Source organism: Crocuta crocuta, unplaced genomic scaffold (genome assembly GCF_008692635.1).
Source record: "Crocuta crocuta isolate KB4526 unplaced genomic scaffold, BGI_CrCroc_1.0 scaffold54, whole genome shotgun sequence".
NCBI lineage: Eukaryota > Metazoa > Chordata > Mammalia > Carnivora > Hyaenidae > Crocuta > Crocuta crocuta.
The window spans coordinates 2,534,840-2,560,103 of NW_027530356.1; the positions used below are offsets into that span (position 1 = coordinate 2,534,840).

General features: G+C 37.5%; 1 protein-coding gene across 4 annotated transcripts in view; it reads left to right on the plus strand.

Moving 5' to 3' along the window:
- The window catches only part of AGTR1 (angiotensin II receptor type 1), a 47,766-nt gene extending 25,085 nt beyond the window's left edge, over positions 1 to 22,681 (plus strand). For all 4 annotated transcript variants that reach the window (XM_077765851.1, XM_077765853.1, XM_077765852.1 and 1 more), the window contains one exon: positions 20,670 to 22,681. In XM_077765851.1, coding sequence (XP_077621977.1) covers positions 20,716 to 21,795 — 1,080 coding nt within the window. In that variant the 5' untranslated portion in view covers positions 20,670 to 20,715 and the 3' untranslated portion in view covers positions 21,796 to 22,681. The remainder of the gene's footprint in view (positions 1 to 20,669) is intronic.
- Positions 22,682 to 25,264: the final 2,583 nt, after the last annotated feature.

Sequence of the window (25,264 nt, forward strand, 5' to 3'; positions counted from 1 at the left end):
ACAAATGAAATAAAACCTATGATTGTCCCAGTTCACTGCCTGGGGTGAGTTTCCAACCATGGCACAAAGAAGAAGAATTGAGAAGGAGCTCCCAGGTCTCCCTGAGGTAGGAAATGGAGCTGGGAGTCCAGAGAGGTAAGGAGCTAGAGTTCACAGGGCAGAGTACCGGAGAGTAGAGAGCTTTGCAAAGGAAGAGCCTGGTAATCTGCAAAGTATCCTCCTTGCAGTTCAGCGCACATGTATGAGTAATCACCCAAAAGTAGTTTAGAGGGGACAATCCTCAGAGATCATCCAAACCCAGAAAATAATTCCTGTTCCCACCATCCAGAGTAGAACTCCTCATAATTCATGGGGCATCAGGTAGTATACTCAGAAGGGTTGTTTTCTTTTTTTGCCTCCAGAATAGAAAAAAATCAGCCCTAGACTAAATGCTGCTCCAGTCCCACCTGACAAAGTGTAAAAGCCAGATCTAAAGGGATCAAACTGTTTGCAAGTAACTTAACTTCCCAGAACAAAGCTGGAAAATTTTAGTAAGATACAAAACATTCAATAACCAACAAGGCAAAATTCACGTGTTTAGCATCCCATTCAAAAATTACCAGGCAAGCAAAGAAGCAGAAAAATACAATCCATAAAGAGAAAAAACATCAATCCATGGAAACGGACTCAGTAATGATACAGATGAATTAGTGTACAAGGATATTAAGTGGTTATTATAACTGTGTTCCATATGTTCAAGAGGCTAGAGGAAAGTTTGAACACCATAGGTAGAGACATGGAAGACATAAGACAGAAATTGAATTTCTGGAGAAACTACAGTATCTCAGATAAAAACACACATCTTCAGATACTAAGATGTTCCTTCCACTGTACCCAGAATACTCTTTCTTGGATCCTGAGTTTGATCCAGCAGCCTAATAATACTTGCTTATTAACTAAAACTCTTAGGTCAATGTTTCCTTAAACCTTTAATGTTTCCAGCTAAAGACAGCAGCATTCCTGAAGCCACAGACCCTTCATGGGCCATGTGGCCCTTTCCCGTCTCATTTTGATCCTCCTACCCTCCTCCTGTCTCTGCCCATGGAGCAAATTCCACTACCTTCCAGGAACTGCTACTCCTTCATTCTAGCATAGAGACTTCTAAAAAAAGTAACTGCTAGCAGTGTTTGGAAGCTTGACACCTCCTGAGTTATAAGGAAGTTTATGTTATCAGACCAACATTTTCTATATTTATTTTCTGTCTTACCTTGAAAACGCTGGTTTGAAAAAGTTTGATCTTTTCACACAAAATAAAATTAAGATAGAGGTTAGTATTGTTATAGCTCCTTACTCTGTCCATCAAAGGCACTATGCATAAAATCACGAACTGTGTTCTTCAGCCAACCAAGCAATTACCCAAAATGTACATGCTGTCCTTTTACAGAATACAAAATATGCTTATGAGAACTAAACTACTTTAACAACAAAACTGAAAAATCAGCTTGTCCAGGAAGTTATATTAGGGCTAGAAATATATCTGCTAACCAAGTGTTACCTTTCACCAGAAATACTCCATATTCATTATTAATCCTGTGGAACTCCCTCAGTCAATGCCAGATATAGTGTCTTTATGTACGTTCTGTATGTGTTTTTAAACCTGTATTGAATCAATCTAGAAAATATATTAGTATCAAAAACATAAATGTGTAGGGGCACCTGGTTGGCTCAGTCAGTTAAGCATCCAACTTCGCCTCAGGTCATGATCTCATGGTTCAGGAGTTCAAGCCCTGTGCTGACAGCTCAGAGCCTGGAGTCGGCTTTGGATTCTGTGTCTCCCCCTCTCTCTGCCCCTCCTCTGCTTGTGCTCGGTCTCTCTCTCAAAAAGAAATAAACATTAAAAAACACACACACAAATGTGTAGAGAATTTCATGCTTGGAGCATCACAGTTCACTTTAGAAACCGTTTACTTGACAATGAAGATAAATATTTTCAGCACTTATTAAAAATATTTTCAAATTTAACCTCATTGCCAGTTATATAACCAGGTCATTTGGCGAATGTGACTCTATGAAATAGCATCAGTGCCTTTCATTTTTTTAAAAATATTTTTATTTATTTCTAGGAAAGAGAGAGAGATTGACAGTGTGAGCAGGGGAGGGTCAGAGAGAGAGGGAGACACAGACTCTGAAACAGGCTCCAGACTTCGAGCTGGCAGTCAGCACAGAGCCCAACGCGGGGCTCGAACCCATGAACCGCAAGATCATGACCTAAGCGAAAGCCAGACGCCTAACTGACTAAGCCACCCAGGAGCCCCAGTGCCTTTCATTATTGATCACCCTTTTGGCACTAGATGATATTTTTTTGAATAAATGTTAAAATAACGTGCCAGAATACCCAAATAGCACAGATTCTATGTTGTATTCACCCATTTGGAGACACTACTCTGGTGACATGCAGCAACAGCTCTAAAGGGCCAACAGTACCTTAAACAATATGAGACAATGAAAAGGGAAAAATAAGTTGCTGTCGGGAGCAGTGTAGCAGGTAGTGACACGTAGGCTGCTGTTCTGAAACCGTTCTCATATCTGAGCTAGAATACCCTCCTGCATACCCAGATGGGGCAGCCTGCCTGCAGGGGAGCAAGGATGACCTCGGCTCATCGCGTCTCTGTTTTCCCACTACCTCCAATTCCTCCATCATAGATTGTTGTTGAATGTGGAAATGGAAGGTGGGATTTCTAAAAGAAGTGTAATTCAAATATTTAGTGTAATATAAAAACACTGCAGAATCCTGATGGGGGTTAGAGTCTGTTTTCTCAGTTGTAAAATTAAGTGCTTGGCCTGGATCCTAGGTGATACACTGACAGCCCTTGGACCAAACTTGACCTGCAGAAGAATTCTGTTTAGTTCTATAGTGTTACTGTTATTATTATCATTATCATTATTGTCATTATTTGCATCAACTGAAAACATTTCAAAATAGGAGATTTCAAATAACATTTTAAATCTCCAGCTTATCTTTTTAAAAAATCAGCTTGTATCACCCCACATCATAATTAATTATAACTAATTGGGTATACCTGAGAAGTGAGGCTCCCCACCCCCCAGACCCCGCCTCCTCTGAGAAAAAAGAAGGATCCTCCATTCACCACCACAACTGCTTCACTGAACTCTGTTATTCCCAGCCCTGTAAGTATTTGAATATGTGAACCTTGGAGCATGTAATTTCTAGAGACTACTCCAGCAATAAAATATTATGAATCTCTGACTTAAGTTGTTTCAATAAAAGCAAAAGACTGTAGATAATAATAGTTCAACTACATTACAGGTGAAAATAGACTTTGCTTGAATAACCTGACAACAAAAGTACCATTTAGAATATAGTAATTGTGCATTTTTACAGGGACAAAGGGCATATGTATATGTATATACATATATATACACAGACACACACACACGCATATATATATGTATGTATACACACATATATATTCCTGTGTTTCTCTGAAGAAGAAAAGAAATAAATATGACCTATCAATTTCCTTCTATACCAGAAATTTCTGTGGCTTTCTGATCCGCATTGAGATAAAGCTGCTGAAAGACCACGGCAGAATGACTTTTTATGGAAAGAGAACATCTTAATTTCCTGGTACAACATAAACTGTGTAATTTATCTAGAGAATGGCTTTAAGTTGATCATTGACCTGTGTACAACTACGCCTACTGAAGTAGACTGATTCTAAACACTTCCTTTGAATCAGATATTTCATATCAAGATCTCTAAAATTATTAGCACGTTATGTTATTCTCACAAAGTTCTAATGAACTTTACAAATCTGCCTGCTCTATTCTGAGTACAAAATATTTAGCCTAATTTGTTTTTCCATTATTTTATATAGTAATAAAGTAATACCAAAAATGTTATTACCAGAAACAATACAGTGTTACACTGCTGTATAATTATTAGAAAGTGAATCTCGTGAAATCATATTAAAGAACAACAATTACCACATGTTAAGTCAGATAATTCAATGAAGAGACTTACATGAATACTAGGGGAGTTGTTGGCAAAGAAATTTTTTCTCTGAATTCTGCATTTTGAAGGAAATTTTTCCCGTTTAATTAGTTAAGACTTGATTCACCAACCAAAGGTCTATAGTGTGGTATTTTTTCCTCCTTCAACTTAAAGTAATCTTAAAATCATCTGCCCTTCAGATCTTCATACTTTCACTTCTTTTAGAAAATGGATTCTTCCTGAATCCTTTACATTGCTTTATGGTATTAATAACAAATTGTATCACCATATTGTATGGTATGGACAGGGTCCCTAACATCATTCCAATCTGCTTCTTGGCTATGTGTAATAACCATAAGCTATGTGACAAATTACACATATATAAAGTAGAATTTTATGGGGTAATTTACTTAGTATTGTGTGGGTATATATATATTGAGAATATAAATAATGGTAATAACAATAGATAACCTCTCCCCCCCAAACATACCATGTTTTATTTAACCCTCACAATAGCAGTATATAGTAAGTTTTTATCCCATTTTAAATGAGAAGACTAAGGCTCAAAGAGGTTAAGTATATTAACCACTTACAAGATTAGTCAGAGATGGAGCCAGGATCTTATCTGACCTTTGTGACTGCAAAGCTTCTGGGTTATTTTCTACAGTGCCTGACAGCCAACAGACTCTGCTAAAGTTAATGTTTCCTTTTAAAATTCTAAGTGTTGAATATATGCCTCTTGATATAAACATTTGCTTTCCACTTCAGTTATGTGTTAAACTTGTTTTAACTGTATCTAGTCTATTTATAAGGAATGGTTATAATAAACTGTCTTTTAAGGACAGTATGTTAAACATATCATCTTACAACATTCTTCCAAGGTCAAGGTAGAGGCCTTATGGTCTCATTCCCATTTGTCAGATCAAAGTCCAATGCAAGTTTAATGATATGCCCTGAGGTCTCAAATTCTAGAGAGACAAAGAAAAAGCCTCCAAATCTCCTATCCCCAGTTCTAGATTAGTGTTTGTACTAAGTCTTTTTTTACCCTTGCTAAATCCTGCAATCATCTGATTTCTACCCTTCAACTTCTTAAATTATGTTGCTTTCTCACTCACTGCTTTTGGTTTTATATATTAAGACCTGACATTAGCGTTCACTGTATCTTTTCACTCTTAATTCTAAGTGTTTCCATCTAATTGTTTATTTTTGTACTTTATGGGGTTTTTTTTTTTATTTGCTTTACCTCAATTATCCAGGAAAGGCTGCCTACCTCTTTTGAAAGCTCTGATGTTCTCAATGAAAAGACCTTCTAGATGACCTTGTTTGTCTCCTGTGGAGTTGCGTATCACAACTTCAAATACCTCACTAAAATGTTACCCGTTTGGCATCAGTATACAGAAAAGGCTGCACTCTGTGATAAGAAGTACTGTGGTGTTTTCCTAGTGAGAGAATAGAGTTCTTAATGGGAAAAGGGGGCAATATAATTTCCTCAGGTTTACCTGGTATTTCAAACACAATGGCACTTGACTTCTAGAACTAGTCTATAACCACTTTGTAGAGACAATACCACATGAACCAATAATTAAAATTCTGATCATGGGACTCTATCAATATTACCCCTTTAGAAATCCTTTTTCCAGAAATGTTCTTCTTTGGCTACAGAAACAATTACCTAGTGCCTTTATGGATCAGAAAAGCTGTGGAGTAGAGGAGACAAGTAAGAGAGACTCAAACTAAGTAACGGAAACTCTTGGGTTGCCAAACTTGCAGAGTATGGCTTGTAACTAATGGTATGTTCATCCTGTCTCTCTCACTTTTCTGTACTTGGTTTTATTCTAATGAGAGCGTCGATGACAGACTACATTGAATATGTTATGCTGCACAGGGGGAAAAAGCCCTCATGTGAATACAAAGTTAAATTTACATTTAAATATTGCAGTCAGTTCGGAACCTAACACAGCAGATTGACTCTGGCCCTGTCAGATTCCCAGCAGTGTCTATGGCAGTGATGCCACCAGAGGGCAGGGTTTGACTTCCGGACATGGTGGCTTCCTATTTCAGAACCAACTTTGGGGCCGCTACAATAGCCATCAAATCCGTTAAAGACCTTATAATGAATCTAAGCTCAAATGAATCTAATATCTTTTCTGGTGTACTTATGCAGAATCCTGGAGTTCCGAAAATGCTTAGAGAGAGTAATTTCTAGAATGATCTGACACAACAGATATTTAGGCAGCTCACAGTTTCAGAGCTCCTCCTAAGTACTCAAAATGGCCTTGGATATCTGAAGGTTACTCAACAGGATTTTATCTTTTGATTTATAGTTTCCCTGGGATGTATGAATGTAATACATGAAACAAAAGCTACCAATAAAATATAGTATACAATTAACTTATTCCATAAAAGACAAGAACTACAGATTATCAAGAATTTTTTAAAAAAGTAAGAACCAGAATAAGGTGTCCCAAGAGCAGCACAATTGACATCTTAGACTTGAGAATTTTTGTTGTTGTTGTAGGGTCTTGCCCTGTGCCTTGTAAGATGAGTAGCAGTGTCTCTGGGCTCTACCAACTAAATGAAAGTAACATTGCCCCTTCCCCACTCTCCCCAGTTGTATAAGAACCAAAAATGTCTCCAGACATTGCCAAGTGTCCCTGGAATACAAAATTACCCCCCATTGGAAAGCACTGAACTAGAGTATGAAATGATGACCTTACCCCTCAAAAAAATAATTGAACCTTCTTAACTTTAGAATCTCAAAAATAGAAATTCTATTTTTGATAAAAATGGACCTGCCCTCTAACCCTTAGTTTCCCCATCTGAAGAATGGGAATAATGGTGCTTACCCTCATAGGCCTTGTTGTAGTTTGTTAGGGCTACCTTAACAAAATACCACAGACTGAGTGGCTTCAACTACAGAAATTTACTTCCTCACGATTCTGGAGGCTAAAAGTTCACGATCAAGGTGCTGTCAGGGTTGGTTTCTAGTGAGACCTCTAGCCCTCACTTGCAGATAGCCACCTTCTCATTAACCTCACATAGCTGCTGCTCTGTACAAGCACATTCCTGATGTGGTCTTCCTCTTATGAAGACACCTGTCACACTGGATTAGGGCCCCAACCTCATGACCTCATTTACCCATAATTAACCTCTTTAACGGCTCTTTCTCCATTACAGCCACATGGCTTTTGAAAGGACACAATTCAGTCCATAACAGGGCTCTTGTAGTTATGAAATCAATTATCACAATGCTTGGCACATAATAAACATTCAATTAATCACAACTCAAAATATTACCAATGTTAAAACTAAGCCACTTTTATAAGTCCTCTTTGTGAAATAGATACCAGTAAAATCCTAGAGGAGCATAAAACAACTGTACATTAAATAAGCTTATTTGAACACTTGTGTGTCACTTTGTGCTGAAGTTATGTTAACTGAAAAGTTTAAACTGACATTTTCCCCACTGACATGGCTAATCACTTCAAGGAGGCTCTGTCTTCCTTTATGCAAAGATCAAAGGGCAGTAGCTCTTACATCCCCAGCATCTGATGAGCAGTTAATGTTCCAGAAATGAACTTGTACATACTTTGGGGGATTTCTATGTGTAAAGAAATTCTAGGTACAGTAGTTCCCACTTTACATGCAGTTTTGCTTTCCGCAGTTTCAGTTACCTGCAGCCAGTCGTGGTCTGGAAGCAGATGATTCTCTTCCTGACCTAGAGTCAGAAGGTCAAGAGTAGTCTAATGCTAGGTCACAATGTCTATGTCATTCACCTCATTTCATGTCATCACATAGCTACTGGATCATCTCCCATCATTAGAAGAGTCAATAGAGTATAAGATATTTTGAGAGAGAGACCATATTCACATACTTTTATTACAATATATTGTTATCATTGCTCTATTTTATTATTATTTATTGTTGTTAATCTCTCACTGCGCCTAATTTGTAACTTAAATTTTATCATAGCTGATTTTGTAGAGGAAAAAACACACTATATATAGGCTTCGATACTATCTGTGGTTTCAGGCATCCACTGGGGGGTCTTGGAATGTATCCCAACAAATAAGGGAGGAGTACTATAAATATTTCTGCACGAAGATGCTTAAGAGTGATAATTCACTTTTACCCTCTTAACTTGATTTATAGGCTTCACCTATATTTAAAAAGACAAAACAAAAATAAATTGGGAAGAAAACAGTAAATAGTTTCAAACAGCCATGGTCTTCAGCTGGAACTGAATAACTGGAGATTTTGAAATTGCAAAGGAACACAGAACTTCTTTAGCCAAAAATATTTGTTTATAAAAACTAGAGGGTGTCAGATATTTCTATCACACTGGCTTAGCATTTGAAATTTCTGCTGGTTCAAGCGCAATTATGCTGTCCTATTTCCAGCTGTGGGGTTCCCTCCCTAACCACGGTTGATTGTGGACTGGAGGCTTGTGACTTTGAGGACAAGAACAGAGTGACTTAGCTAGCTCAAAGAACAAGAAGAGAGTTGTACTATCATGAAGAGGGGGAAGCATTGTTACAACAGGTTCAGGGAGAGTGGAGTCAGCGTTGACAGGTGCTGACTTAAACAGTTTTGTGGTCAGTAATAAAAGGAGAAATCGCTTGCCAAAAGCGGAGGCAAGAAAGGGAGAAATTGCTATGGCAAAGTTAAAAACAAGAGGAGATGGTGGTCTTGGTGTGGCAGAGACTATTCAAAAATACTCCCCTTGTCCTTGAAGAGTTGTTTGCTGCATTGAGTAATGCGCCGCTTCAGTACCTAGCCCTTCTGTGCAGAAATGCTATATTTCCACTTTACAAACCAAGGGATGCTTTTTATCTTACATTTAGAGGAGAAATAAACAGTCAAAGGCAAAAGTGGTACAGGATCCTACGCGGCTCTTTTGGGAAGAGTTCATTTTTTTTTCTGCCGCTCAGATTGCACATAAATACTGGGAATATATTTTAATTTCAAATCTGACGTGTGACATCTGGTAACCCGTTTATTGCTAATGAAGTTTTCACAGGAAGCAGCAGTCACCAGTATCTCATCGTATTTTTCAGTTGGCAGAGTGTTGTTACCTTTTATTGGCCCAGCGTTCATGCTGCTCATCACAGGCTGTTTAGTTAGAAAACACAAGTAGTCCCACATAGAAATGAATGGAGTGGTAAATAACAGCAGATAGAATGGGCTAAACTTTTTATTCTAATCAGTGCTGTTTATCATTGAGATTTATATTTAAAAATTATATAGGTATTTAAGAAAATGATTAGAGCTAGCAGAAGTGTCCAGTCCAGGGAGCATGTGAGCAGTGTGTCAGCCTTCCTCTCTGAGCCTCTCTACCTCTTTCTGGTACATTAGCTTCTTCTTCCACTTCCAGCACTGAGTGTGGTTTCCCAGTTCTTCTTATCCAGATGTGCTTACATGGGGAAAGTTAGTCATTTACGCCATAGTATAAATTTAAGAAAACTAACAAAAGTCTCAAATCTACAGGATCTTAAGATATCTCCATATGCATCACCTCATCGTGTTCCCAACAACATGGTGAGCCTGACAGGACAGGTATTTGTTTACTTCATCATTATCATTAACTTCATTATTATTACCATTTTCCAGATGAAGAAAATGAATCCTAGGTTAAGAGAAAAGCTAAAAACCCCATAGGTCATAAGAGGTAAATCACATACTGCTTCAGATTTTTTGGTTCCCATCACTACGCTCTTCTACTGCTAGTCTGGCTTTCATCTGCGTCAGTGTATCTCCTCCTCAGGTAGATCTTGGAGGTATGGAAGTGGGTATTACCAACCCAATCCCAGTTAAAGAAATTCCAGACATTTATGAATAAGTGCAAGGAGTATTTTACCAGATAACATCCTGTTGGTCACCCTTTAACTAAACCAATCCTGAATGTCTGAAAGAAATAGAGTCTAATGAATAATTCCCAAGCTGTATTTTAGGAGTCTGTTATGCTTACTTCAGGTTTTGATGCCTCAGAAGGCCCAAATGAAAACATTTTAGCTGAGGGCACTTTTGTCATTTGTTGGACTTGGTTGTACCACCATTAATCATGATTATCAGCATATAAGCCAGAGTTGCAAATTAAGATGCCAGCAAGGCAATGGTTTTAAAACATTTGTGTGCATCAGAACAGCCTGGAGGGCTCAATGAAACACAGCCTGTTGGACCCCACCCACAGCGTTTCTGATTCAGTAGGTGGGGAGTGGGGCCTGAGATTTGCACTCCTAAGGAGTTCCCAGCTCAGGCTGATGCTGGTGTTGCTGGGACATTTTCAGAACCTTTGCTGGAAGGGCTCTGCGGGTAGGAAAGCACCGAGCATTGTATTGTCTAATTGGGTAGCCAGTCCTCAGTGATGACCGAACACTTGAAGCATTCAGCTACTTTCAACTGAGATGTGCTGGAAACATAAACTGTACTCCTAATTTTTAAGACTTGGTGCCAAAAAATGTAAAATACTTCAATTTTTATATTGATTACATGCTGAAATGATAATATTTTGGATATATTGGATTAAATAATATATTATCAGAATTAAGTTCACCTGTTTCTTTTTACTTTTTTAGTACAGCTACCAGGAAATTTGTAATTATGTATGTGGTTCACATTTAATTTCTTTTAGACAGCACTGAACAACAGAGTCAGAAAGTAGAGAGTGGTGGGGATTAGTAAACTACAGAAAATTCAAATCCCAGAAGTTATATTATAAAGTCTTTGGGGGCCAAAGAAAATATATGTATTGGTCAGATTCAATCTTAGGGCCCCACTTTGTACCCAGACGTTTGCTGCCACAAGTATTACCTGCAGAAGCCACGCAAGATCTGCCATTTTATCTTTCTTTCAGCATTCATCAAATGCCTTGTTACAATGCTTGAAATAAATGTGTTAGGTAAAAATAATGAAAAATACTTCTGCTGAATTTTTGAATGAAAAGAAATTCGATTCATTTTTGAAGTTCTGAGCTTTCATTAAATTCCACTTATCCTTGCATTACAGAAATGATATTGTAAACTTTATATTTTTAAAGTGCTTTTATCTTTTCTTAAAACCTCACTATTTACCTTTAACAATCTATGAAACAGAGGTGGGAACAAGTGTTAGTATTTCCATTCCAAGTATTTTGTAATATTTAAGAGATAACAAAGTGTCTGATTGTGTCACTGGCTAGTGACAGGGCAAGCTCTTTGCCAGGACTCTAGTCCAGTGCTTTCTCTGCCAGACTATTCTGCTCTCAGAATTTATAGCATTTTAGTGTTAAAAAAAAAAGTAGCATACAAAACTGTGTTTCAAAAAAATGTAACTCTATGATAAAATCAAACATTATCTTACAAAATTCATTTTCTTAGGTTAAAAGTCCACTTAGCACTTCAAAACACTAATAAAATACTCCTAAATGTTATTCTAAATAATATATTACTGTGGAGTTCTTTTATAATTCTCTGTCCTCATCTCTGTGTTCTTATTTGGGCAAATGAATCGCATTAGCTATTTGCTAAACTTTAAAAAGTTGTATTTCCCCTCACACACACAAATCTGGAAGTAGGTTTGTTTTGTAGGAGTTATTTTAACAATAACACATTCTGCCTCCTTTTTCATAAAATGACATAATCCTGACTCCCTAACTGTAGGACCTGCTTCTAATTTTGATTTGCAGCCATGACACAATCTGTCTACCTTCTCGTGTGGAACTGCCAATGAATAATAAATACAAGGGATGCCTGAGAGGCTCACAGTCTAGAAACTAATCTAGCTAGTCCAGAGAGGGCTCAAACCTATACCCTTGACCTCAATAACCTAGGGTCACAACCAGCTATCCAAATGCTGTGCTGGGAAACCATTTCTTTAAGTAGATAATCTAAAAAATGGGGAGAAAAACCAATATCCCTGCAATATAATACTCTTATGTGGAGTTTATTTATCTTCAGTAAAAGGTAAAATTTATTTTGTTTTTAAGAAAAAGATTTCTTGTATCTAACTAGAGAATGTTATTAAATCATTGTGGTATTAATAACATCTGTATTGATAGATTTTGGCTGATTTGATGATTTATCAGGTCATTTCTACTTATCAAGCCATTATTACCTTTATCTTCAAAAGATATATAGCTACTCCAAAAAAAGATTATAATGTTTCCGTGTTTCAAGAGATTTCTTTAGCCATATGTCAGCTCCCTGAGAATGCAGAGGTATAGAAAAGCTAAGTGACTGGTTCAAGGTCACCTAGCTAGTGAATGAGAAAGCCAAAATTAGAACCCTAGTTTCCTTCTACATTGTGTAGGACCAATTTGAACATTGGACAATTTGGGGTAACATGTCTAATACACGGAATAGTTGATCCTTCTAGCTTTACTTAAAATTTATGATTATGTGATTTCTATGTTAAAAATTTTATTTTTTTTAAATTCTTTCAGCGTTTATTATTTTTGAGAGAAGAGAGACAGAATGTAAGCAGGGGAGGGGCAGAGAGAGAGACATACAGAATCCAAAGCAGGCTTCAGGCTCTGAGCTGTCAGCAGAGCCCGACGCGGGGCTTGAACTCACAAACCATGAGATCATGACCTGAGCCGAAGTCAGACACGTAACCAACTGAGCCTCCCATGGGCCCCAAAATGTTAAAAACTTTAATCTGAAATGAATTGCCATGTGGCCAGTAATTCCTAACATAAAGCTCATAACACATAGAAATTCTATAAAAAATTGCATAATTTCTTAAAAGTATGAATTAATCTGTGCTTCCTCTCCTTCCCAGTAACTTTCCTCATCCCCCTTAAAGTGGAATCTGAAATGAGATAAGCAGTTTATGCTGCTGATCTGGAGTCTCAGAGAAGCAAACATTCAGCGGCTTAACAGAATTGTGGGTTTTCCTCACAAGTCGGATAAAAGGGCTGTTGACTGAGATGCCCACATAGGAGCTGCCTTTTCTCACGTGCTGAAAAAGAAAAGCTTGTAAACAGTCTCCAAGAGCCATATTGTTAAAAATTATGTTTCCTCCCCTTTGATGAATGGTCGAGATGCTGATTCTTTAAAATGTGGTTATGATTCCCTTGGGGAAATTCTCTGAGTCCCTAAGTTTGAGGAATCTGGGAGTGTAAAAGGACAGGAGTTTATTTATATACAAGCTTTCTTCCAAGTTAGATTTATTTTATTTTTCTCCTAGTCGGTGAAGCACAGCTCTTTTGAGACTCACTAAAGCCTTCGATGGGCCTCTATATATAACATAAGAATATTTTCTAGCACCAATATGTCAAAGGAAGATTTCTAGCATATGATTAGACTTAATGACATATACCTCATCCCTGTTTCTCTTTTCTTTTTGAAATTAAAAAAAAAAAGTATACAACAAAAACAGCCAAGAGTTCAGGATAGGAAAGAATGGGAAGAAATATCACAAGAATTAAAGGAGTTGTTTGGGGGCTTGGGACATTCATGACAAGTAGGTTGCTTAAAAAATAACTTATAATAAGTAGAAGTATCTGAAGCAGAGAGAAATTTAATTGTAATTTAGTGTTATATTGTATAAAGTATTGAATAATTTCTAACAAGCAAAAATTTAGGATTCACAATTTACTCTCCTTGGAATGTATACCCTAACTTGGGAAGGAACTGCTGAATTTCTTTCATAAAGCTGAGTTCTTTCTATTCTTGGGGGCTGTTTTGGAAAGCAAAGGGGAGGGCTAGTTGAGGATGACAATACATTTAACCGCCATCACCACAGTTGGTTACAACTGGTGTGTGCAGAAATAAGAAAGCGGCTGTGCTGTTTTCATTTCTTGTGAGGGCAGGCCATAGTGGATGATGTCGACTTGGGAAGAGTGCCAGAAACCACTGTTTACCACTCAGACATTATCATGCAGCCATTCATTAAGGACACTGAATCTTGAGTACTTATTTAGTATGGCTTTAGTAATTGTGATCAAACATATTGTGTGTGCTAAGACAAACATCCACCTACATCCACCTACCTCAATGAGCAGGTGAACAAAATCAACTCCAAGAAAAGTATTTAACGTAGAGAGATGAGGGGCACCTGGGTGGCTCAAGCATCCAACTCTTGATTTCAGCTCAGATTCATGGGATCCAGTCCCACCTTGGGCTCTATGCTGATAGTGTAGAGCCTGCATGGGATTCTCTCTCTCTCTCTCTCTCTCTCTCTCTCTCTCTCTCTCTCTCTCACTCTGCCCCTTCCCCACTCACTCATTCGCTCTCTCAAAATAAGTAAGTAAACATGAAAAAATAATTTAAAATAAAACAACATAGGTTAGGCTGAGATTGCCAGCCATTCTCTCATGCATCTGATTTAAAAGCAGTTCTGGTCACTTGCCCCATGGAACCAAGCTCTCTGCCATGCTCTCTTCTTCATGTCTGCCAGGATTACCACCATGGAGGAGAGTACCACCAGAAGGGCTTGGATGCTTCACTGAAAGGCATGATGGGATTGGGGGTGGGCATGAATATCATCGCAAGACTATAATCCAAAGATTTTGGGGTCCAAGCAACTTAACCATTATCTCCAAATAATGTATAGGGCAAATTCCTCAATATGAAGACAATGAACCTAAGCATCATGAACATTACCCTTCTTTCTCTAAGCACATAAAATATCAAATCACAGCTCTGAATAAGAATTGAGACCACATGGCCAGAAAAGAACCAATACCAGTTACACAGCCAAGATAAAGTTTTAATGAGTTTACCAGGATGGAAGTTAAGATAATTAGAAACACATACTAATGGCAAACAAAACTGGCTTTCTTGGTTAAAGCCAGAAACTGGAAAATTACTGCCGATTGTGACCAAAGACTGGATAATTTCTGCAGACCTGGAAAAATTTGAAAATGGGTGGGGGCCTAATCTGCAGTACCTGAAGAAAATATATGGTGTTGGAAACTAGGCTGAGAACTGGCATTAAAGACTCTTCCAAATCAATTGAGTGTTGTATACCCAAGCAGAAATTTCACAGGCCACCACCATACAGACGCCAGGCCTCCTAAAGAGGTTAATTCCCACTATAGATTAACTCGTAGTCAAAGATTATAAAACCTAAGATAAAAGCAAATGCCAAGAAGGAGTGTCTACAGATGAAACAAATAGAATTTATATGAGAAGAACTACGACCTACCAATAGTAAAGCAATTGGATAGGAGCTCTTAACATACAGATGTTCAAAATGTTTAAAGAGAAAAGGGTACAAATAGACCCCATAAAATAAGAACAGAAGGTTAAGAAATAAGAACAAGTGAATCTGAAAAAAGAAACCATAAAAATTTTACTGCCAACTTCTATGATTCAATGAATTCACAAATGGATACTGACTACCAGTTGCTCCCTGTAGAATGCCTCATTCATTACTGAGGGGGAAAAACACACAGGAACAGAAACACTTGCTTTCTAAAGTCTGAATTATAAAATAAAAGCAATAAAGACAATGACTTTTGAACAGGATGGTTTATTGTGCTGCCCAGCACTAAAAGCAAATGACTTATAAACACTAGTCTACCCTTTTAGATATTTGAGAAAGATACTTTGATAAAAGATTATTCTAAAATATAATTACTTTGTCTCTTAGTTCTCTCTTTATTATCATAGGAAACTATACGGTATTTTTTTCCCTTAGATTGCAAACTCATTAAAAAAGGAGCATGTAATGAACAATTTAATTAGATTGGTTTTGGCTTGCCTAAAAGCTTAAGAAGGTATTAATATTCTAATCAAAAGTCTTGGGGAAATATTCTTAGACGGAAGGAAGGAAGGAAGGAAGGGAGGGAGGGAGGGATCTTCTATCTTAGGCTTGTTTTTAAAAATGAGGGAAGCTGTCAAGAAATACAAGGCATCTGCTATGAAAGCAATTGTGGATAAATGTAGTGTGGCCACCAGGAGCCAACCCTGTGTTTACAGCAGACTGAAAGTTCCCACCTGACTCATGGCCGATTATTCAGCTGCTTAAGATGATTGTTTTACTCATACTCTGAAAGAACAAAATCCTGGTATTTTTAGCTTTTTAATGGCAAGAGAAGGCACTTACCAATGATAAACCTTTAAAAAAAATCTTTCATGTTTTTTTTAAGCCATGGCTAAGTCAATGTTTAACTTGCATTCAAAAAATAATAGTAAAGATTTTAAAAACACATTTAATTAAACATTTACTCTTTGAAAGATATGCCCAGTACTTTTCATGCTATCTTATTTAATTCCCATAACAATCATGTGCAATAAAAATCACTGTCCCCATTTCTTACAGATAAGGAAACTGAGGCTCATGTTCAGAGAAATTGGGTGACTGACCCAGAGCCTACAGATTTGTAATTGGCAAAAGAAGGCTCTAAGTATTTTGACTCCAAATCCCATTCCTTTCCCCCAAGAAGAAATAGTGTTATGGAATTCATATAAGACACAGAGCTTATGTAAAAGCTATGGTGAGATCCCAAAATGGAGAGGGGTGGATCCTCCTGTGTTTTTAATCCATATATCCTACCTGCCTAAAACCCTACTAGGAGAAGAACGAAATGTAGCTGCTTTCTAGGACTCATAAGTTTGCTGTTCCTAATAGATCACATCTCTTTCCTTCAGCTCCTCATCAAAACAGCATCCTTTTCTGCTTCAAAAAGAAAAGAACCCTACTCTTTCCCATTCACTTAGCATCAATCATAGGGGCCTACTAATCACAAGTGTTCCATTTTCCCTCTTTCCTATGAATCAAGTTTCTCCAGGGAAGCCTATCAGTGGCAACAGTGCCAGAGAATGTTATTTCTTACACACCAGTATGGCATCCAGTGCACATTCAGACCCTGCAGCACTGCCCAGAGGATTGTGCAATATCTGTAAATTTACAAGAGCAGTCTCCCATAGATACTGCTGCAGACATCTGTACGGAGACAGCTCAAGTGATGACAATTTCTACTCTACCTCTGCTGGCCAGCTGTTGCCTTTAAGTTCTAACCGCTGTGTTTTCCATACATCCTCCAATGTCCAAATGCCATCTTCTTTGGGAAGTGCCCCTTATCTCTCCCCAAGTCCCCCATGAAAAAAACGGGGTCAATGATAAATACAGAACATTCCACATGACCCTGTTATAGTATTCAGTATTCAACTGATGGTATAGTATTCAACACTGGAGGTAATTCTGTCTTTAAAGGTCTTATCCCCCTCCCCCCCCTCACCCCACAGCTAGACTCAAATGCCTCAAAGGAGGAGAAGGACTGTGAACTTTTTCACTTTGCATCCCTAACCCCAGCACCTAGTAGGTGTTCAGTGAATACGGGATAAATAGATGACTGCCCATTGGATGCACCATTTTCATTTATGCTTCCCTGTGCTTGTTTCCACTGTTTCTATCACCTAAAATTCCTTTCCCCTTTCCTCTACCCTCAGGAATCGGAAAAGTTGTTTCTTTGCCTGGTAGGAAGTCTTGGTCATTACTTACATAAACGTTTATGTAAACGTTTATGTAAAGTATTATTAGTATATTTAATGTGATGTCCAGAGTTTCTCCAGTGATATTCTCATTTAAGTAATAAATTCCTTACTAAAATTTCCAGGGATGCTCCCCTAGTTGTTCAGAGCAACCTTTTATGTATTAAATATGAGTCAATATTGATCAATGGGAACTGAAAAAGAAACTGACCTCAGATTGTGAAGGAATTAGAGTCCAAAATATGTTTAAAACTTGGTCCTTTCAAATGCACTCTTTTCCCGTAGAAGTTATATATATGTAACCATACATGTATATCATATATGTATATATATGATACATATGATGGTTACAATTCTCACCTAGTCAATAAAATTCTACTCATTCCAGATACAGTATTAGTGGACCCAGCCTGAGATATATACCCTTAGAGTTAGGCTCAAGAGAGAAAAGAAGAAAAAGAGGAGAATTTCCTCCTGCTTTCAAGCACTCAAGCTCAGGGCACCAAAGAGATCCTAATGCATTAAGTTTGTCCCCTCCTATCTGTTAGTAGTGTCCTTGTGCCCAAACTGAAACAAATATTTACCTCTGCCCTAGTTTTCAATTGTGGAGTTCACTCAGGCTGCTTTTTAATCTTTGAGATTTTTTAACCTTGACATTTCCACTTTTTTCCTAGGCAAAATCCAACTGATCTCAACCAGATGTTAGAAGAAGAACAAATAAGTAATTAATACACATTAAGGTGTAAATGACTGCTAGCGCATAAACCTTTTATTAAGTATTTAATTTTTAATAGAGAATATTTGTTTACCTCAAGGAATTTATACTTCTAAACTGGCATAATTTCCATAACTATAATAAAATAAACTGAAAAATTGGCAAAATGTAGGGAAATCCTTCTGGGTGAGGAAGAAATAGGTCATCTCTCCCTGAGAGCCTAGCCCTAGTTTCCATTATATTATTCCCTCTTTTCATCTTCTTCTGTTTTAGAAACCACATATTTCTAAAAGCACCAAGGATTTTTTTGTCTGTTTTGTTTAGTTTTGGTTTTGATTTTTTATCCAGGGTGAAGCCTGGGTTAACAATGAGTATTTTCTATCTTGATCCTCTCAGGAGCAAAATGTAAATTGTGTCATTAGCCCCACGGAAACTACTTCATTATGCTATGTTACTAGCATTTAAGTTATATGCTATTTACTCATTTATCTGTCCACTGGCTGCCTTATTCATCAGACACTTACCATCTGTCTGCTGGAATTGACAAGGGCCTACATTAGTAAACAAGACTATTCGAAACAAGCCTTACCCTCACACAGCTGACACACCGATAGAGAAGACAGGTCAACACCATTATGATATAGTCAAAACCTACATCCAAAGTGCTGAAGTGACTCGGCAAATGAAACAGCCAATGGCCCAGATAAGTCAGGAAAGCTCCACAGAGGATGTGACATTTGCTTGTTTGTGGATGCTAATGCCCCCATGAACAAAAAGAGAGGGAAAACATTAAATTATATAATGCTGAGTACAAAAAGAGAAGATAATGAGGACTTGAAGCCAAAACCTTGGATAAAGAGAGCAACTACCTCCCTGGGGGAGGCAAAGAGGCCACCTAAGAAGCTCTTTCTTCCTACTCTTCTCTCTTAAAACCTGGCTATCTAAGTCTCATCCCTCTCATAGCACCACTTTACACCAAGATAGATACTACCTTAGGTATATGTGTTCATCCAGCTCTCCTGGATGCCAAGCACAGCTATCCTGGGAAGTCTAGAAGGAGCGTATTTCTGCTCCTCTTCTTGCCCAAGACACTTTACTACAAAAGGAATGCACAGCCCTGCTCATCTAGGGACCTGCGCCTGAGAGAGCAAGACAATCCTTACCCAGCACCTGTGCCCTGCCCATCCAGCCTTGCCTGTGCCAGATGCTGAGCTTTTAACCTCAGAGTATGTCTGTGCCTCATCCTGTGATGTTATTACCCCCGCCCCAGCATCCTCAGCCTCTCTCCCAAGGGTTTTCTGATGGACTCTTCTAGGGCAGAATATGTAGATTTTCTAAATCACGTAAATGAATAGCTTGATTGCTGATTATGTAAAATATTGAAGCAAATATTTGCAGAAGTCTTTATGGAGTTCATTCCTGAGCATCTGGTTCTTCCAAAAATCCTAAAGAACTACTGATGTCTTAAGCCCCCACAAAATACATGTTAATCCTGACCTATTCTTTTCATTTGACATTCTTGTGATACAAATGGTTAAACTGAGAATTCACTCCAGAAATCACTGGCAGGCACAAATGTTAGGAGATTAAGTCTTTTTTGCTACACTGAGTTTGAAGTTAAAGAAGAAAGAGGTTATTGCATGTGGCAGCCTAGTAAACTATGTCAAAAATGCTATTCCACAAAGTTTTGAGCCCTCCCCTTTATCCCTTCTTAAATCAGTTTCCCTGCGGGTCCTGGGTGGCTCAGTCAGTTAAGCATCTGGCTCTTGGTATTAGCTCATGTCATGATCTCAGTTCGTGAGATGGAGCCCCACATCAGGCTCCATGCTGGCTGACAACATGCAGCCTGCTTGGATTTTCTCTCTCCCTCTCCCCTGCTTGTGTGTGTGCGCTCTCTCTCTCTCTCTCTCATTCTCTCTCTCACTCTCTCTCTCTCAAAATAAATAAATAAATTTTAAACAAAAAAAAAAAAAAACACTTAAATCAGTTCCACCCATGACCAAGTCCTCAGTAACCTAGAGGCAGCTATTCTGACCACTTCAGAGAGGATGCTAATAATTTAATATTTAAGTAAAGATTGTGAAATGAAAGAAATAGTTTGAAGAATAAAATACAGAATGTCATACTTCAGAGGTTAAAAACTAATTAGCCTTGCCTACCTCTGGAAAAGCTCAAGTATTCCTGAATAACTAATTTAATTCAGTAACATTTTCTGAGATTTACAGTATGCTTTTTTAATCAGTTTGGAAGCTAGGATTTACTTCTAGAAAAAAGGCAAAGAACCTAGATAAGTTTATTCACATAGCATCCCAACTTCTATTTGCCTGGAGGATATTTATTACTTTCTAGAAAAGCAATATGTTCTAAAAATTAATTTAAATGTGTAATCCTAGCCTTTGTCAGTTCGGTTTTTCTCCAGAAAATATGATCTATATTTTCCTAAGACTAAATTGAAGTTACTGTACTTATGATTGAAAAATAAAACATCTGTTTATAACTGAAAGTTATTTTTTTTTTACCTTTTCATTTTTATCTTCTCCAGGTGCATCTGGCATAGTGTCTAAGGCTAATTAACCCAGGAGATCAAAATGATCCTCAACTCTTCCACTGAAGATGGTATTAAAAGAATCCAAGATGACTGTCCCAAAGCTGGAAGGCACAATTACATATTTGTCATGATCCCTACTTTATACAGTATCATCTTTGTGGTGGGAATATTTGGAAACAGCTTGGTAGTGATTGTCATTTACTTTTACATGAAACTGAAGACTGTGGCCAGTGTTTTTCTTTTAAATTTAGCACTGGCTGACTTATGCTTTTTACTGACCTTGCCACTATGGGCTGTCTACACTGCCATGGAATATCGCTGGCCCTTTGGCAATTACCTGTGTAAGATTGCTTCAGCCAGCGTCAGTTTCAATCTCTATGCCAGTGTGTTTCTACTCACATGTCTAAGCATCGATCGTTACCTGGCTATTGTTCATCCAATGAAGGCCCGCCTTCGGCGTACTATGCTTATGGCCAAAGTCACCTGCATCATTATCTGGCTGCTGGCTGGCTTGGCCAGTTTGCCAACTATAATCCACCGAAACGTATTTTTCATTGAGAACACCAATATCACTGTTTGTGCTTTCCATTATGAATCCCAAAATTCAACCCTCCCCATTGGGCTGGGCTTAACTAAGAATATACTGGGTTTTTTGTTTCCTTTTCTGATCATTCTTACAAGTTATACTCTTATTTGGAAGACTCTAAAGAGGGCTTATGAGATTCAGAAGAACAAGCCAAGAAATGATGATATTTTCAAGATAATTATGGCAATTGTGCTTTTCTTTTTCTTTTCCTGGGTTCCCCACCAAATATTCACTTTTCTGGATGTATTGATTCAGCTGGGCATCATACATGACTGTAAAATTGCAGATATCGTTGACACCGCCATGCCCATCACTATTTGCATAGCTTATTTTAACAACTGCCTGAATCCCCTCTTCTATGGCTTTCTAGGGAAAAAATTTAAAAAATATTTTCTCCAGCTCCTGAAATACATCCCTCCAAAGGCCAAGTCTCACTCAAACCTATCAACAAAAATGAGCACACTTTCCTACCGCCCCTCCGATAATGGAAACACATCCATCAAGAAGTCTGCCTCATGCATTGAGGTTGAGTGACACATCTGAAACCTGTCCATGAAGTAATCCTGTGAAAGAACGAGCAAGACACACATTCCTCTACAGCACTTCACTACCAAAGGAGCATTAGCTACTTTCCAGAATTTAAGAAGAAAAAGGTTATGTGGTCTCAGCAAACCTTTCTAAAGATCTGAACAAAAGCTTTTCTTTCCTGTGCAACAAAACAAAAAGTAAAGCCGCATCCTGCCACATTTTGCATCAGATAGATGCTGGCCACTCAGAGAATGATGTCAGAAACTGGATGAATGTGTTCAGTAGGAAAACTTTACTGACAGAAATGCCTTCTCCCCAGTCTGCTCTTGTTCTGTTATTTCTGACTTCCACATGAAGGTATGTGGAATGTGTTCAACCTTGAGAGGGGTAACAGGAGGTCAGAGCTCAAGACTGCTCTGCCCAATTTCCAAAGGGCAGTAAAGCTTTTTTGTGCCTGCGGAGTTACTAGCAACTGTGGCCCACCTGGACCTGCCACTGCACTTTTCCTACATAGACTTGCTAAGCAGTAGTTGTCAGGTTTCTGAAACTTTTGTGAAATTCAACAAGTGTCTTATAGATTCACACTGCCAAAGCATGCCAGGTAACTGGCTTATTTGTACGCAGATATTACTAAAGTCATATATAAAAGTTAAACTACTTGTAAAGGTGTTACTCTGGTCCCAAGTAGTAGTGTCTTCCCAGTCATATCAGTTTTGTTTCATATCTGAGAAGTATATATATTTTGTGGTAAAAAGATTGTATACCATAAAGTATGCCTTACTGTTTTAAAAAGTGTATGTTCTACCTGTATATGTATTCTATATCTCTAAACTGTGTTACTTGATTAAAATGTGGCAAACATATTTACATTAAAAAAATGTATTGCAATGTATTCAATCTTCATTGCTTAAAATAGAGGCTGATTTATTTTTCAAACAAGTGTAACTAAATATGAACCCATTTCCATTTAAATTTTAATACAACAGATAGTTTAATACTATTGCTTATAGCTTTTATATCCACATCATGGAATAAATACACCATTTTGAGTTTTTTAAACCTTTTCATACAACAAAGAAAAAATTCATTTTATAACACTAAAATAAAACATTATTTTACACATAATTATTTTTAATTTTTTAATGTTTATTTATTTATTTTTCTGGAAGAGACTGTATTGTATTTTTATTTTATTATGTCTGAAAGTAGTTTTTTTCTTAAATAATTTATTGTCAAGTTGGTTTCCATATAACACCCAGTGCTCATCCCAACAAGTACCCTCCTCCATGCCCATCACCCCTCTTTTAATGTTTATTTTTGAAAGAGAGAGAGAGAGAACATGCAAGTGGGGGAGGGGCAGAGAGAAAAGGGGACACTGAATCCAAAGCAGGCTCCGGGCTTCAAGCTGTCAGCACAGAGCCTGATGCAGGGCTCAGATCCACAAACTTTGAGATCATGACCTAAGCTGAAGACAGATGCTTAACAAATTGAGCCACCCAGGTGCCCCCACATAATCTTTTTAATAGTAGGACTTTTCTAATTACATACATGATCATTGTAGGAAATGCAGAAAATATAGGAAAGTATAAAAAATAAGTTCTATTTAGTTCTCCTTATTAAAAATTACCATCTTTAACATTTGGGGGCATTTTCTTCTATATTTCCGTATTCATTATACACACATACATTTATAAATCATAATACTGGAGTCGTATGTGTATACTTTGTACACAGATTTTTCTCATAATGTCATAGTATAGTAGCTTGCTATACCATTATTATTCTAAAATATTTTAATAATTTCATAACATTATAAAATAGAGAAAGACACATTCTGATCTGTTAGCTAGTCCTCAAATTGGAGCATTTAGTTTTTTTCTTATTTTTTGGTATTATAAATTGCACTGTGATAAACGTTCAAATAATGAACCTGATAAATTCCTCACGATATAGTTCTAGAAGTGGTACAACTTTATGAACATTTTTAATACTCTTAATACATTTTGCCAAATATTTTCCAGAAAACTTGTAACAATTTACAATTGATATATGTATGAACATATCTCACCACAGCCCCAGCAGCATGAAATATTTACTAGGTTTAAACAGAAAAGCAAAAATTGCTGTAAGGATCCATGTACTACATGCACAAGCAGGGACACACCTGCTCTAAAGAAAGTACTGTAACATTTCTGCTCCCCTTGGGAAGTTGCCTCCTTTTTCTCACTAGAGGCTTCACTGGCTTGGGAGTCCACCTGGAGCAGGCTGATGTGATCATCTGACTCAGTGAACAGTGGTCAAAAGACTGAGGTGATGTACGAAATAGTTGATGGAAGCTACAGACAAGGTGGAGGGCATTCAGAGAGCCCTTAGCGGGATGGCCAGAATCTCCACAAAGCAGACTATTACATTCACATTCCAAAGGGCAGGGAATTTATTTTGAGAATAAGTGTGGTTTCAAATGTCTCATATTATTTTCCTTTTATATTGTTTTTAATTTCACTAATATAATGCCAACCACTAACTTTTCAACATTCTGTTACTATTTTCACAAAGTATTACCTCTAAAAATTAAATTCTAGCTCATCCCAAGTTATAGTGTAAACTTATCCTATTTGAATTCCCTCCAAGTCAAACATATAACTGTTCCTTTTTTTTAATTCAACAGTCATCTTAAACTAAGTGATTACAAGTACTTAAGACTTGCCAAACCATTTGATAAATTACAGTTGATAAGATTTCTGGCAGATAACTGTATTTACAAGATACCCTCTATATCATGTATTTATTAGCTGGCATGAAAACATGTTCCAAGCCTCATTTGCACTTCAATTTCATCAAATTATATTGTTACTGTTTTTCCCAATCCCATTTTGTGAAATGGACATTGGTAACTTCAGTGATCAGTCTTGCTTTTTCAGTAAGAACAACTTAATATTGAAGTGGAAACTCTTACTTATCAAAATGTTAGGATGAGATGCCATAATTTACTCCTCATGGACATATTCAAAGTTAGGTGAGATCTTTATATTCTGGAATACTTTAAAATTTATGCAGAAAGGAATAAAATTATGCAGAAATCCAGGTGCCCAATCATCTCAATATACAGTCCAACAGTAAACATTTCAATCAGCTGATGTGGGCAGTATGAAATAGAGCCAAGTAAGAAGTAGCATGATTGGCAGCTATGGAAAGGTTCATAGAGATCTGATACCAGAGATTCTCAGTTTTATAACTCTGTACACTGGGCCACTTTTTACCCCCAAGAAAACACGCCAAAATAGGGAGCCAGAGAAGACAAAATTGATCCAGACAAATCACAAAAGTGAAGCGAATGAAGCAAAAGTGTCCCAGGGAATTTTGGATATTGGAACAAAAGGTGATTTCCCTGAGGGTAGAGAAGGAAGTAAATCAGAAGCTGATGAGACTGAGGAGTGAAAAGAAGCCTGGAGGTAGCCTACTGCCTCAATGGTAA